We start from the raw sequence: 16,792 nt of genomic DNA, 5'->3' as shown, positions 1-16,792 counted from the left end.
TGGAAGACCAACGGTCCCAGCTGTGGGCCACCCTCCTCCCCTTCCGGGGGTTGTTTACCAACCAGCCCGGAAGGACTGACTTGGCTGTCCATCACGTGGACACTGGGGATCATCCCCCGATCCGGCGTTCAGCATATCGGGTCTCCCTGGAGGTGCAGCAACACATGCGCCAGGAGATTGACGAGATGCTGAAGCTGGGGGTGATCCAGGCATCCAACAGCGCTTGGGCCTCGCCTGTAGTCCTCGTCCCTAAGAAGGACCGAACCACTCGGTTCTGCGTGGACTACAGGGGGCTCAATGCTGTCACGGTCGCCGATGCGTACCCAATGCCACGCATCGATGACCTGCTCGATCAGTTGGCCGGGGCTCAGTACCTGACCATCATGGATCTGAGCCGGGGATATTGGCAGATCCCCCTGACTCGCAAGGCCAGGGAACGCTCTGCCTTTATTACCCCATTTGGACTGTACGAGTCCACGGTGATGCCATTCGGGATGAGGAATGCCCCTGCCACTTTCCAGCGGATGGTCAACACCCTGCTCAAGGGACTTGAAGGGTACGCGGCCGCGTACCTGGATGACATTGCCGTCTTCAGTCCCACCTGGGAGGACCACCTAGAGCATCTAGCACAGGTGCTCAGGCGGATCCACCGGGCAGGTTTGACCATCAAGCCGGGAAAGTGTCAGCTGGCCATGAGCGAGGTCCAGTACCTCGGTCACCGGGTAGGTGGGAGAACACTGAAGCCCGAGCCTGAGAAAGTGGAAGCCATCGCATCCTGGCCCACCCCCAGGACCAAGAAGCAGGTGATGTCCTTCTTGGGGACCGCTGGGTACTATAGGAGGTTTGTTCCATGCTATAGTAGCCTGGCAAAGCCCTTGACGGACCTCACCAAGAAGAAGCTGCCCTCTGCAGTCGATTGGACAATGGACTGCGAGACAGCCTTCCGGGCCCTAAAGGACGCCCTGTCCAGCCCGCCCGTGCTACAGGCAGCCGACTTCACGCGGCCGTTTGTAGTACAGACCGACGCCAGTGACTTCGGCCTCGGTGCGGTGCTCAGCCAGGTGGACTCTGCGAGCCAAGAGCACCCAGTCTTGTACCTGAGCAGGAAGCTGTTACCAAGGGAAGTTGCCTATTCCACGATGGAGAAGGAGTGCCTGGCCATAGTGTGGGCCCTGCAGCGTCTGCAACCCTATCTATACGGGCGCCACTTCATCGTGGAGACGGACCACAATCCCCTCAGCTGGTTGCACACCGTCTCTGGGACGAATGGGCAATTGTTGCGATGGAGCCTTGCGCTCCAGCAATACAACTTCACCATTCGCCACAAAAGGGGCCGTGACCACGGTAACGCAGACGGGCTGTCCCGACAAGGAGAGGTCGCGGACGGGCGCACGGGGGAACACCGGAGTGTGCTGCCCCCTAGCGCCCTCAAAAGGGGGGAGGTGTGAGGTAAATCCGGAGATATGACGATAAATCATGATATTCAAGTATGTCAGGAAGCCCTCTCCTGGTGTCACCCCCCCTTTCCTTCACACAACTGGTTTAGCAACAAATCCCATGGCCATCTCCTGTGATATGGAGATGAGGTGGTGTGGGAACAATGGACACAGGATGACTCCCTGCCGTCACCCTGTAACAAGAGTTGTATCTCATTAGCAAGGCTATGGAACTAGCTAGACAGAACGACTCCAGTAAAAAATGGTTCATATCTCGCAAGCCATATTTCCGATAAATACGGCAACCATAAAAATGGTGTCTCCGCATGCGGACGATGCCGGCACACCCTTTTTATGGGAGCAGGACATTGGGAAATGCCCCAGGCGTGATATCAGCCAATGGGGAACTGGCAGACAGGTCATGAGTCCCCTCGTTCTGTAGCTAAATTCATAACTGTCACAATGAGAGCATTGGCGTCCGCCTACGACGCTCCCAGGCAAAGTTATGGCCCATATTCCATGTTGTGGATTGTCCATAACTCAAGCCAGGGGTGGAGCAGTGCTCCCTCTGAGGTCACGAAGGTAGGAGGGGACCTGGATTTGTCCAGGTTGATAACCCTACTTCGGCCATTTTCCAGTGTTCTTTCGCTGGGGGTCACGTGCAGGAAACATCTGTGGGAGTTCCTAGAAACCTGGTCTACAGCGCCCCCCTGTGGCCAGACGCACAAGGTAACTGATCAAATTGCATACCTGTTTGTAAACCATGCTTTATCTGTAACTGTACTCTGACCTATGTATATTCTGTAGATTCCCTATTGTATATATTGTAGTTTCTAGTGTGCTTTAGGCTGATTAAATTATATAATTAATCTTGGGCTGTTCTGTTATCTCGATCTTGAATCCCACGTCTGTGTGTTCGGCTAATAGTTACCGTAAATCGGTTGGTGGCAGCGAATTGTGCCAAGGATTATTGTGGGGAGGCCAGTGAGATTCGGGGAGATTTTATATATTCCGCCCGCGGAGGTCGGGGGAATATATACCTTACTCTCACCGGGGACCCTTCAATAATCGGCATAAGTAGTATAGCGGCCTCCTTGCTTATGGTCGGGCAATTCCATAATTGGCCTGACTATAAGAGGGGCGCTAGAGAGCGCGTCACGTGCTCTGTCTGTCGGTCGGGAGGTATAAAGGAGGGGTGACCCCCACTTGTTACCCCCCGATTGTGACGTACTGGTAGCCAGCGCGGGGGATTTCTGAGTGACCCCCCCCGGTGGTTTGTGACATTTACTAATACAATTCTGTGGCCAGGGGCACTGATCCCCTGGTAGCCACTTCAGCTGGTTCTCCGCTCAAAACAGAATTTGTCTGCTATGTTGGCTCATGACTGGAGCAGTAAGTAAGGTTGGCCCTGTTCTGTTGTTGTGTCTCTCAGTAATCACACTCAGTGGAGATCTTCAGGCTATTTATTAGGTGGTATTGTCAGCCATAACATCTCTCTCTGCTGCCTGCATTCTGTCTGCCGTACCAGCGAGTTCCCACTTGCTTGTGAACACATACAAGAAGAGAGACCCCTAGGGGACATACAGCATATACATATTGCTACATCCTTTCTCTTTAAACAAGAATAACAATCAAACTTAATAAACACAATTTAATCTGACCAAGTAAAAGAGAATTACAATATATACAGTTAGATATAATCGTTGAGGTGCGCAGGCTTCCTGATCATTCTGCCGGCCCTAGTAACATAAGAAGAGTCAATGTCCACCTCTGGTAGTTGTTCTGATTCTGGTAATGTGCCTTCTGATCTTGCCTGTCTCTGGTTAACAGTCTCACCCTGATGGTCAGCCGTCACTGTTGGTACTTGGCTTGGACTTTCTGCCTCGTTATCTTGGGTATCAGGATATTGTTCAAAAGGCCATGAATCATCTTGTTCTTGTGTTTTCCTCAAATATCTCCTATTTCTCCTTAGGCTTCTTCCGTCTTCTGTTACAATTTCGTAGGACCGAGGTCCTAGTTTCTGGACAACCTTTGCCTTTTGCCAGTGTTTGTCATATTTGCTGCTTGGCTGCAGCCGTATGTTGTCATTCCTCTGGAGATCTGGCAGATCCTTTGCAGATTTATTGTAATAGAAAGCTTTCCTATCTTGATTTTTCATTAGTTGAGCTTTGATGTTTCCCACCAACTTTGGCTTTAACAGATGACTAGCGGTTGGTATGAGTGTCTTTGTACGTCTACTCATGAGCCTCTGTGCCGGACTGCTGTCTATGCCTTGGGTGGGTGTGTTTCTATGATCCAGTATAGACAGATATACATCAGTACCTGCCTGTTTTGCTTTTTTAAGGAGTCTTTTTGCCGTTTTTACTGCGGACTCTGCTTTGCCATTACTCTGTGGATATCTTGGAGAAGACGTCTGGTGTTCAAATTCCCATCTCTTGCTGAAAGTTTTAAACTCTTCTGAAGTAAACTGAGCAGCATTGTCAGAGAACACGATATCTGGAATGCCATACCTGGCAAAATGGGCCTTGAGTTTTTTAATCACTGTTCTCGCCCTTGTGTCCTGTAACAAATCAATCTCCATCCAGTTTCTGAGGGGGCTTCAGACCAGTCTCCATCTTGTATAATGACAGGAAATCTGTACTCACAGTTGCTATGATGTTCTGTACAGTCCCAGTCTCACACACAAGCTCTGGGAATTTGCAGGTGTCACATGAAGGTTCTGCGCCCAGCTGCCACCATGTTCTGTTGTTGTGTCTCTCAGTAATCACACTCAGTAGAGATCTTTAGGCTATTTATTAGGTGGTATTGTCAGCCATAACATCTCTCTCTGCTGCCTGCACTCTGTCTGCCGTACCAGCGAGTTCCCACTTGCTTGTAAACACATACAAGAAGAGAGGCCCCTAGAGGCCCCTAGGGGACATACAGCATATACATATTGCTACAGGCCCCTTCTTTGCCTATTTATTGGCTGTGTTTCTGTTGAAATATTTGTTTCATGGTGATCATTGAAAATTGAGATCACAACTCTGAATTAATCTGTTAATTTGGTGCTGACGTGAATGCACTACCGTACCTATTATCGGCCGCTAAGCAATGTGCAAGGCTGCTATATTCAGCCCGAACATCACTTAATTCAGCCTGCTGTCAGAGCAGTGTTCAGCTGATCCCATATTGAGATGGGTCATCACTGGTTAACAGGTTTCTTCCCTTCAGTAAATGAATGTAGCCAGCTGCGATTGTTCCAAAGAAACAAACTGCGCTGTAATCGCCATCTCAGAGTGCACAAGTCCCCACCGGTGCTCCAGGGTCTGGGATTGGCTGCAGCGCTGATATCATATTGGTGCGCTCAGCGGCTCTGAAGGGGACATTCAGTCGACACTGGCAAAGCCACTAAGCACACTGACTGTCAGCCGTCATGACGTCAACAGTTCAGCAAATGCCAGATACAGGGAAAAGTATGCAGAAACTTGAGAAGAGGAGTGCAGTGCAGTTTTTCTTTATAATAACCTGCAGATGGGGATATTAATTTACTGAAAGGGAGATCCCCTTTAAGTCTTTGACTACCCGCTTAACAGTTTATGGGGAGCTTGTCTCTAGAAGCAGAAGCTGAGCACTATATATTGCACTTGAATGGTATTTTCACACTATGCAAGTCACTGTGCACTAATTTATGGAAAAGGGCATTGAGATTAAAATAGTCACTACATCAATAAGTAATATGTATGGGTGTTATTTGCTAAATCGGAGCACATTTAGGGGATTTGTGCTGTTTTGGTAATTTAGAGGCTCTGCAAAAGACACCTATATATTTGTCTAAGGAACTGCCATGGGCGTGTCACGGGTGATAGTCATGTGGTTTCTGGCTATAGAAGGTCACAGCGTTTGGCTGAGCAGAATGCTTCCTGACTTTCTATTGTTCCTGCCGTCAGTATTCATTTTTATAAGAAGCTTTCCTGCTGGATTTTCATCTCTCCTCCTTTTGGGCTCGGCAGGAGTTCGCCTTCTACCCAGCTGCTGATCATCGGTATATTCTTTGGTGCTTAAATACCCCTTCATTCCTTGGTCTGGTGCTGGTGATATTATTATTCAGTTCATTCAAGCCCTGGTTGCAAGCAGGTGTCCTGTACTCCTCTGTGGTATCGTTGCTGAAAACTTTGCTGAACTTCTACCTGAGTCATCTGTGGATAAGAAGTTTATGCATTTTCCGCCTGTGTGTCCTCCTTGTGTCTTCTATAGTGTTTAGTGGAGTTGGCGAAGAGCTTATTCCATACGTTTCTATTTAGGGCCCAGCACTAGGGATACCTAGGCTTAGCGCATAAGTGCAGAACCTATATAGGGTGGTGAGGGAGCCCAGGGACCAGCAGTAGGTTTGGTTATGGGTCATCATCTTCCTCTTCCCTAGACACAAGGTTTCCCTTCCCTTTTGCTATTCGCTTGGTACCTCACCATACCTAGCATGACAGGAACTTTGCTCCCCAAAGGGCAAATGGTGCTCCTCATCACTTATTGTACCTGTGAAAGTGCCATTATGATAGATTGGTTCTTTCAGACAGTAGGTTGTCCCCAGGGATAAAATTTTATCACTGTACAATACCATGATATACTGTCTTCTCGTGGAAAACGCTTCACTAGATTGCTGTGTTACTTAAGTAGCTTAATGAAATTATGGGGGGGTTATCCTATAGAAAACACATTTCTGAATGAAAAATAAGTGGACAATTGGGCTAAAGTATTATACAAAGATTATATGTTACATTTTAACATCCATTTTTTCCCCCTCCTGAAGAAGAGCTGCTGTCAAAAGTGAGCTGTATAAAGAAACTATGAAAGGGACTTGGCACATATTTACATATGTAGGTAGTGATATACCTAATAAAAATTATGCCTTTTTTCTACAGATCCAATGTGGCCGCTATCAAAAATGTAATGTAGAAATATGCAAATCAGGTTAGAAGTGCACAGGGGCGTGTCGGTGTACTTAGAAGAATCCATACAAGTACATTGACACGGCCCCAGTGCACTTCTGCCCTGATTTTACATATGACTTGTACGATAGATTTCTTGTGACTAGTACATCGGATCTCTACAACAGACATGATCATTCTTATTGGGGTTAACGTGCCTATACGGTCATATCACTACTTTCATATGTAAAAACTTAGAAACAGAATTTTAAATTTGTCCTCCTATTAAGTTCCACTTGGTTAAGCTTTGCTTTAGGCAATGTTTGCGTGAAATTGTCCTGTTTTATCTTGTATTAGTTTCACACGATCCTAATACAGGTGCTAAATGTGGCCTGACTGTAGGTCTAATGACCCGATCTAACAGGATCATAGAGGTCTGTGGTTGGACCATTATTGTTGGCCGTAAAACAAAGATCCAGCCAACCCTTACCACAAAAAAACATATAGATTAAGTTAGATTTTAATTATGCCCCTGATCTCGCCTATTCGTGCTTTCATGTCTGTACGTATGGAAATATATGAAGAAATGGAGGTGTCTTATTTTAGGATCAGTATCATTTGTGCTTTAGCATTGTCTTAAGGCCCTGTCACACACACAGATAAATCTGCGGCAGATCTGTGGTTGCAGTGACATTGTGGACAATCAGTGCCAGGTTTGTGGCTGTGTACAAGTGGAACAATATATCCATGATTTCACTGCAACCACAGATCTGCCAAAGATTTATCTCTGCGTGTGACGGGGCCTTTAGTGTTTCAGACAGCAGAAATCTGTAGCAGAATACTAGGATTTCTTTGTCGCTCCATTGGGAGACCCAGACAATTGGGTGTATAGCTTCTGCCTCCGGAGGCCACACAAAGTATTACACTTTAAAAAGTGTAACCCCTCCCCTCTGCCTATACACCCTCCCGTGCATCACGGGCCCATCAGTTTTTCGCTTTGTGTTGAAGGAGGCACACATTCACGCAAGCTCCACATTTTAGTCAGCAGCAGCTGCTGACTTTATCGGATGGAAGAAAAGAGGGCCCCTAACAGGGCTTACGGCATGCTCCCTTCTCACCCCACTCTGGTCGGCGGTGCTGTTAAGGTTGAGGTACCCATTGCGGGTACAAAGGCTGGAGCCACATGCCGTTATCCTTCCCCATCCCTTAGAGGCTCTGGGAGAAGTGGGATCCTAACCGGTCACCATGCACTGGGACCGGGCTCCCTCCGCAGCCCCTGGGGGAATCTGACGGACAGGAGACCGGGTATCATCAGGGACAGGCCCTGCTTCTCTGAGGTACTCTGTGTCCCCTTGGGGACGGCGCATAGAGCGCCTGTGTTCTGCGGCTGCTGTGTGTTTGGTATCGCCGGGACTACCGCGCCGACCGCGACTGTTTCCCGGCCGCGTTACTAACTTTAGTCCCCGGCTTCTGCGGCCTAGTACCGCATACTCCCGCCCCCGGGCCTGCCAGTCAGGGGTAAGGGCGGGACGCTAGACTGGACGTCAGCGGTGAGGGCTGGAGCATACTTAGGTATCCTCCTCCCCCCTCACTGAGCACTGTGGGGCACCAGATTCCCGCACTTTCTGAGGCACGCCCACGGCCCCCTCCTCCTCTGAGAACGCTGGCAGCCATTGCTATCTTCACTTCTGCCGGTGGAGAACTTCAGACGAGCTCCAACAGCTCTGGGAGGCCCAGGCAGGGAATCTGGTGGACACACAACCGCTGAGGGCGGTCGGTAAGCCGCACCTGTTACCAGGTGCTGGCCCCCCCGGGTGCCGAAGTGTATATATATATCCATATATTGTATACATTTGCTCTGTTCGGCCGCATTATTTGTTTTTGGCTATATACCCTCACTGATTGCTCTAAGAGGAGACAACAGCATGTCGTCCGCAAAAAGCAAGGGTGCCAAGGCACAGGCTTATTTTGCAACCTGTACCTCTTGTGCGGCTATGTTACCTGCAGGTTCCACCTACCCTCATTGTGTGCAATGCTCGGCCCCTGTGACACTCACTCAGCCGGAGCCTCAGCCACTGGTGGGACCCTCGGCCCAGGTAGAACCACCGGCTACCACTGTCCAGGTGGCAGGGACAGAGTTTGCAGTGTTGGCTGAGAAACTTTCTGAGTCACTTTCACAATCCATGGCTCAGTCTATGGATAGATTGTCTGCTAAGATACTAGAAGCTTTGCAGTCCAGACCGGTAACACAGGCCCCGGGCACTGTTGAATCATTGCCCCCAGGCCCCCCTCGGTCGGCGCAGCAAAGTGCTCCTGGGGTGGCTCCTAGGTCCCACGGTGAGGACTCCGACACGGACCGCAGTCCCAGACCGGCTAAGCAGGCTCGCTGGGAGCTTCCCTCGACTTCATCACACTGCTCAGGGTCTCAGCATGAGGACTCTCTGGAGGATGAAGCGGAGGTGGCAGATCAGGGCTCTGATCCTGACGCTGCTCTCAATCTTGATACACCTGAAGGGGACGCCATAGTAAATGACCTTATAGCGTCCATCAACCAGGTGCTAGAACTTTCTCCTCCAACTACACCGATTGAGGAGTCAGCTTCTCAGCAGGAGAAATTCCAATTTAGGTTTCCCAAACGTACACGGAGTGCGTTTTTCGATCACTCCAACTTCAGAGATACAGTCCAGAAACACCGAGCATTTCCGGACAAGCGCTTTACTAAGCGCCTTAATGACACACGTTACCCCTTCCCCACTGACGTAGTTAAGGGTTGGGCTCAGTGTCCCAAGGTGGATCCTCCAGTCTCTAGACTGGCGGCTAGATCCATAGTGGCAGTGGCAGATGGTAGAGCTCCTGATGAAATCCATCTATGAAGCCATAGGCGCGTCTTTTGCTCCGGCATTCGCAGCCGTATGGGCACTCCAAGCTATCTCAGCTTGTCTGTCTGAGATTAATGCAGTCACCCGTGCCTCTACTCCGCAGGTTGTGTCTTTAACCTCTCAGGCGTCGGCTTTTTCGTCCTACGCCATGAACGCCGTCCTGGACTCTGCGAGCCGTACAGCGGTAGCATCCGCCAATTCAGTGGCAGTTCGCAGGGCCATGTGGCTACGCGAATGGAAGGCAGACTCTGCTTCCAAGAAGTTCTTAACCGGTTTGCCATTTTCTGGCGACCGTCTGTTTGGCGAGCAACTGGATGAAATTATTAAACAATCCAAGGGAAAGGACTCGTCCTTACCCCAGTCCAAACCAAATAGACCTCAGCACAGGATAGAGCTCAGCTCTCGTCCTCCGACTCGTTTCTTCAGAACATCTCCGCCCCCAGAGCGAGCCGATGCTCTTTTTCAGGCGGTGAACACTCTGAAGGCAGAAGGAGTGGTGATCCCTGTTCCCCTTCAAGAATGTGGTCGCGGTTTTTACTCCAACTTGTTTGTGGTGCCAAAAAAGGACGGATCATTCCGTCCCGTTCTGGACCTCAAACTGCTCAACAGACACGTGAAAACCAGACGGTTCCGGATGGAATCTCTCCGCTCCGTCATCGCCTCGATGTCCCAAGGAGACTTCCTAGCATCAATCGACATCAGGGATGCTTATCTCCACGTGCCGATTGCACCAGAGCATCAACGCTTCCTGCGTTTCGCCATCGGAGACGAACACCTTCAGTTCGTGGCACTGCCTTTCGGCCTGGCGACAGCCCCACGGGTCTTCACCAAGGTCATGGCAGCAGTGGTGGCAGTCCTACACTCTCAGGGACACTCGGTGATCCCTTACTTAGACGATCTTCTAGTCAAGGCACCCTCCCGGGTGGCATGCCAACACAGCCTGAACACTGCTCTGGAGACTCTCCAGAGGTTCGGGTGGATCATCAATTTCCCAAAGTCAAAATTGACACCGACCCAATCGCTAACTTACCTCGGGATGGAGTTTCATACTCTCTCAGCGATAGTGAAGCTCCCGCTGGACAAACAGCGTTCACTACAGACAGGGGTGCAATCTCTCCTTCGAGCCCAGTCACACCCCTTGAGGCGGCTCATGCACTTCCTAGGGAAGATGGTGGCAGCAATGGAGGCAGTTCCATTTGCGCAGTTTCATCTGCGTCCACTCCAATGGGACATTCTCCGCAAATGGGACAGGAGGTCGACGTCCCTCGACAGGAACGTCTCTCTTTCCCGGGCAGCCAAAGCCTCTCTTCAGTGGTGGCTTCTTCCCACTTCGCTGTCGAAAGGAAAATCCTTCCTGCCCCCATCCTGGGCTGTGGTCACGACGGACGCGAGTCTGTCAGGGTGGGGAGCGGTCTTCCTCCACCACAGGGCTCAGGGAACCTGGACTCAGACAGAGTCCTCCCTTCAGATCAATGTTCTGGAGATAAGGGCAGTGTATCTAGCCCTAAAGGCGTTCCAGCTGTGGCTGGAAGGCAGGCAGATCCGAATTCAGTCGGACAACGCCACGGCGGTGGCGTACATCAACCACCAAGGCGGCACACGCAGTCGTCAAGCCTTCCAAGAAGTTCGGCGGATTCTGCTGTGGGTGGAAGCCACAGCCTCCACCATCTCCGCAGTTCACATCCCGGGCGTAGAAAACTGGGAAGCAGACTTTCTCAGTCGCCAGGGCATGGACGCAGGGGAATGGTCTCTTCACCCGGACGTGTTTCAAGAGATCTGTTGCCGCTGGGGAACGCCGGACGTCGACCTAATGGCGTCCCGGCACAACAACAAGGTCCCGGCATTCATGGCACGGTCTCAAGATCACAGAGCTCTGGCGGCAGACGCATTAGTTCAGGATTGGTCGCAGTTTCGACTGCCTTATGTATTTCCCCCTCTGGCACTGCTGCCCAGAGTGTTACGCAAGATCAGGTCCGACTGCCGCCGCGCCATCCTCATCGCCCCAGACTGGCCAAGGAGGTCGTGGTACCCGGATCTGTGGCATCTCACGGTGGGTCAACCATGGGCACTACCAGACCGACCAGACTTGCTGTCTCAAGGGCCTTTTTTCCATCTGAATTCTGCGGCCCTCAACTTGACTGTGCGGCCATTGAGACCTGGATCCTAGCGTCTTCAGGGTTATCTCAAGAGGTCATTGCCACTATGAGACAGGCCAGGAAACCAACGTCCGCCAAGATCTACCACAGGACGTGGAGGATCTTCTTATCCTGGTGCTCTGATCAGGGTTTTACTCCCTGGCCGTTTGCCTTGCCCACTTTTATGTCTTTCCTTCAATCCGGAATGGACAAGGGTTTGTCTCTCGGCTCTCTCAAGGGACAGGTATCGGCGCTTTCCGTGTTTTTTCAAAAGCGTCTAGCCAGGCTTCCGCAGGTACGCACGTTCCTGCAGGGGGTTTGCCACATAGTCCCACTTACAAGCGTCCGCTAGAACCCTGGGATCTTAACAGGGTGCTAACGGCTCTTCAGAAACCACCTTTCAAGCCGATGAGGGATGTTTCTCTTTCACGCCTTTCGCAGAAGGTGGTCTTCCTAGTGGCAGTCACATCACTTCGGAGAGTGTCTGAGCTAGCAGCGCTGTCATGCAAAGCCCCCTTCCTGGTGTTTCACCAGGATAAGGTGGTTCTGCGTCCGGTCCCGGACTTTCTCCCTAAGGTGGTATCCCCTTTTCATCTCAATCAGGATATCTCCTTACCTTCTTTTTGTCCCAATCCAGTTCACCAATGTGAAAAGGATTTGCACTCGTGAGGGCACTCCGACTCCACATTTCTCGTACGGCGCCCCTGCGCCGTTCTGATGCGCTCTTTGTCCTTGTCGCCGGCCAGCGTAAGGGGTCGCAGGCTTCCAAGTCAACCTTGGCTCGGTGGATCAAAGAACCGATTCTTGAAGCCTACCGTTCTTCTGGGCTTCCGATTCCTTCAGGGCTGAAAGCCCATTCTACCAGAGCCGTGGGTGCGTCCTGGGCATTGCGGCACCAGGCTACGGCTCAGCAGGTGTGTCAGGCGGCTACCTGGTCGAGTCTGCACACTTTCACGAAACACTATCAGGTGCATGCCTATGCTTCGGCAGATGCCAGCCTAAGTAGGCGAGTCCTTCAGGCGGCGGTTGCCCACCTGTAGGAGGGGGCCGTTTTACGGCTCTTTTTATCGAGGTATTCTTTTACCCACCCAGGGACTGCTTTTGGACGTCCCAATTGTCTGGGTCTCCCAATGGAGCGACAAAGAAGAAGGGAATTTTGTTTACTTACCGTAAATTCCTTTTCTTCTAGCTCCTATTGGGAGACCCAGCACCCGCCCCTGTTCTCTTCGGGCTGTTGTTCTTTTGTGTACACATGTTGTTCATGTTGAATTGTTCTTTGGTTCATGGTTTAGTTCTCCGAACATCCTTCGGATTGAGTTTACCTTAGACCAATTTATAAGTTTCCTCCTTCCTGCTTTGGCACCAAAACTGATGGGCCCGTGATGCACGGGAGGGTGTATAGGCAGAGGGGAGGGGTTACACTTTTTAAAGTGTAATACTTTGTGTGGCCTCCGGAGGCAGAAGCTATACACCCAATTGTCTGGGTCTCCCAATAGGAGCTAGAAGAAAAGGAATTTACGGTAAGGAAACAAAATTCCCTTCTTTAAAAACGTCACCAATTAGAAGACCCCAACAATGCAGAAATATAGATCCTTATGCTGTAACTTTCTCTAAGATTCTTTACTTAACACTAGAACTACTGAGGTAGTCATTTTGACTACTTTGCACTATGTATTTCTATATAGGTGTCACGAGTCCAGTAGTTCTAGTGTTAAAGTTGTAACAAATCATGGATGTATAAAAGGTAATAACCTCAAATAAATTGACATGTTGTTTTTTTTCTACTTAGTATTTCTATTTTAGACTATCCATCATGTGTTGTCCATGAGTTGCCTGAATTAACAGCCGAAAGCCTGGTAAGATTAATCTCCCTATCTCTTCCATTGTCAACTGATGCAATTATCGCACCGCACTCCGGTGTCATTTGAGTGCAGTGCGACGCTTCACTCGCACCCATAGAGACTTGTATGAATATGGATCAGATTCCATCTGCGCATGCTGCGACTGTTTTCTCGGCCTGATTAGGGCTGAGAAAATAATCGCAGACGGGAACGGTCCCATAGAGTAACATAGGTCCGGGTGGAATGTGATTTTTTTTTTTTTTTTTTTTTTTAAATCGCATTCCACTCACACCATTTTACTCGTTACTCGCAGTGTGTCCTAGCCATTAGATGCAGTATAGTCACCACAAAACTGCATCAAAAACGTATAAAAAACTACAGCGTGCGCATGGAGCCTATAATGGCTTATATAAAGCACTTCTACTTGTAACTGCAGGATCCTCTATTCCTCTTGGTCTAGTGACCACTTCCCATTAAGTAAGAAAACAATCAAAAACAAGGTTAATGGCATTCTGAACCTGCCCGGTGGCTGCACATTAAACCCCGATGCTGGGAGGAAATTAACTTATTAATCCTCCCGACAGCGTTCCAGTTTGTCACGAGGGCAGCGCCGGTGCGGGTTTAGTCACCGGTCTGTTCATAGAATGCGGTCGCTGTAGCCATGCCCCCCGCACTGACTGTCGCTCAGCATTAGAGAAGGATGTCAGCCAGTGTGGGGGGCATGGCTACAGAGACCGCACTCGATGCACAGACCGGTCACTAAACCCGCGTCGGCGCTGCCTCAGTCACTGAAACTGGGGAATTAAAGTTAATTTCCTCCCAGCAGCGGAGTTTAATGTGAAGTCGCCTGGCAGGTTCAGAGTGTTATTAACCTGCAGATTAACCCCATATCTGCAGGTTATTAGTATTTCTCCACGTGACATGTTCCCTTTTAAAGCATCTAATGTGTGCGCACAAAGGGGAGGGAAGCGGGGTCAGATGTGATTATCTATTGTGATTGGTGGATCCTGTGATATCGGCTGTGTATAGAGGTGTTCTCTGTCATTTGTAATCCTGCTTAATATAATAGAAGCCTGGCTGAAAGTCATTTCTGTAAGGGAATTAGGAATCTTAAAAAGTCCTATTGGCTAGCTTGTAAATTGCAAAACTACTAATTTTTTTTTGTTTGTTTGTTAATAAAGATCATGATATGAAAAAAGTAACATTGGCAAAATAAATAAATAAAAATAAAATACATGCAGAACCCTATTCTACCCCTTCATGACATCTGCCGTACATGTACTGCTCTATGATCGCACCGTCTCACAAGCAGAGCCAGGGAAATGATCAGCAGGTGTCAGCAATGTATCATCGCTGACAACCTGCAGTAAAGCCCACGATCGATCGGTGCTAGCACAGATTACGGGTGTTTTCACCCCTCTGATGCTGCTGCCAATAGTGGCAGAGGCATCGATCTATTGACCAAAGAGAGTGGGCTCCCTATCTGCCCTGATTAGCACAACGCGCTAGCAATTACGTCTGACAGGGTGACATTGAGCTGAATAATGACTGCAAGGTCACCCAGGTACCAAGGCCTGCGATGTCCTGCCGTGAGCAGGACCTGACACACCTTCTGCCTGTGTGCCAGTCATTGATTTAATTCCCTGCAATACAAAAGCATTGCAGAGCATTGGATCAGTGGTCAGGTCAGGCGAAGTTGATCTCCCGACTTGGGACTAGGTAGAAGAAAAAAGAAAAAGTTTCAAAAAATAAAAAAAAACATATTATATTTGGATTTACATATATTTATGTAAAAATAATCAGAAAAGTAAATATATTTGGTATTCCCGTTTCAGAAAGAGGCGCTCTATAAGTCAATAAGGGTACGTGCCCACATTGAGTTTTACTCATGTTTTTGATGCTGCATATTTTTGCATGGGACACAAAAACATTGAACCAGGGCACATCTCGCATCAAAATCAACGCCACTCCATATGGCACATAAGCATAGAAGAAAGAAATGGAGCTTACAAGGCTGTTCATATAAAATATCAAAAAACTTTATTATACAAATTTCTTTTTATATAAAAAATGGTTTCAATCATTATAGAAAATGTACATATACGGTGCTAATGGAGAACAAGGTGAATTACCACACATAAGTGGGAGAGCAAAAGTGATAAACACCCCAAGTAGGCGAAAATTACTAGCAGGGGCAAAGGGTCATAAGTAGTCATAAGTGGCTGGCTGATAAATATGGCATCTCTGTCCTGGCAGGATACGTAAATATGTATAGCTGAGTCAGCATAAATCCTTAAGACAGGACAGAGGTACCAAACATCAGACTAATCATGGAAAAAGGTCACAAAAAATGACTAACAGGTATGGCGCCTCTGCCCTGACAGGACACATGAAAATGTATAGCCAAATCGGCATAGGTCCATTTAGACAGGGCAGAGGTCACCCAATAGCAAACCAGTCACATGAAAAAGACCCTAAGAACCCGTAACTTACACATAGTTAAAGGGGGGGGTGATCACCAGGGCGTCCCACGACAGTGCAAGGAGCCTTCCTACGCGCGTTTCGCACGGATTACGTCTGCTGGCTTCATCAGGGAAGGTATACGGCAATTGCCGTTCAAGGACCTTAAATAGGAAGTCACATGACTTCATTGGGCAGACCAGGACCTAGAAGATGTGTCCCAGCCAATCGGATCCCCGCTGACGCACACGCGCACCGCGCGCCCAACATCACACGCCCCACAGCCGTCCAATGGGAGAGGGAGCCCGGAGCACAACAACTACGTGCTCCAAGGCCACCCCCACCCAGCAAGGACGGCCAAGGGGCGGGCAAGGAAGGCGAGCGGCGCGCACGGGGCACGGAGATCAGAGGGCGGGACACAGCTCCCAGCTAGAGCCCGTCAATCAGCCATCGGGTTGCCATGGCGGCGTGCACGCCAAAGCGCGGCGAGAGTCCACACCAAGTCCCCGGCAGTCCAGTGAGGGGGGACGCGGCGGGCCCCCGGGCCCAGGGGTCCGCAGCATCCACCCCCACCCAAAGGGACGCCGGGCAGGCAGTGGGGACAAATCACCGCGCGATGGGAGCGCGCACAGCAACCAGAGGGCGGGACAGGCTAATAGCTGGAAATGGAAAATGTGAACAATAAATAAGTATCCATGCCATCCCATAGATAAGACTACAGTAATGAGATAACAATGGCATCAGTCATATTACATAAAAACAAGGAACAGGGGAATTATTATGAAGAGATCTTCTTAAAGTGACAGTACGTCCATGTCATAAGGGAATCATGTGCGAACAATTTTCCAAAATCGATGTCAGGTCCAAGTTCGACATGTAAACCACAATGGATTATAACTGTGACAAGGTCCTATGAAGGCAAGAGAATTAAATTAGGAACACTGAAAATTAATAATGGGGCCAAAAAGAAACCAGATAAAAAATGTTGATTAAAAAATACCCTAAATTAAAAAGGAAAGGAATGGTGCAGTACATGACAAGAGCCACTCATAGAAACGGGGCGAAGTTTAGAGCCTCATTAAGGCCCTTTGGTGTTACTGTGTCCAAAATGGTGATCCATTTCAGTTCACGTTGGGC

The 16,792-nt window shown here is 49.3% G+C and overlaps 1 protein-coding gene across 2 annotated transcripts in view; it reads left to right on the top strand.

Moving 5' to 3' along the window:
* STRIP2 (striatin interacting protein 2) overlaps positions 1-16,792 on the top strand; it is a 204,737-nt gene that overhangs the window by 133,991 nt on the left and 53,954 nt on the right. The window contains exon 18 of one of the 2 annotated variants that reach the window (XM_075345363.1): positions 13,144-13,210. In XM_075345363.1, coding sequence (XP_075201478.1) covers positions 13,144-13,210 — 67 coding nt within the window. Of the gene's footprint in view, positions 1-13,143; positions 13,212-16,792 lie in introns of those variants that run through there. The other variant, XM_075345362.1, reaches the window with a different exon arrangement.

Source organism: Anomaloglossus baeobatrachus, chromosome 4 (assembly GCF_048569485.1).
Source record: "Anomaloglossus baeobatrachus isolate aAnoBae1 chromosome 4, aAnoBae1.hap1, whole genome shotgun sequence".
NCBI classification, from domain to species: Eukaryota; Metazoa; Chordata; class Amphibia; order Anura; family Aromobatidae; genus Anomaloglossus; species Anomaloglossus baeobatrachus.
This window is presented reverse-complemented; position numbering and strand designations above follow the sequence as displayed.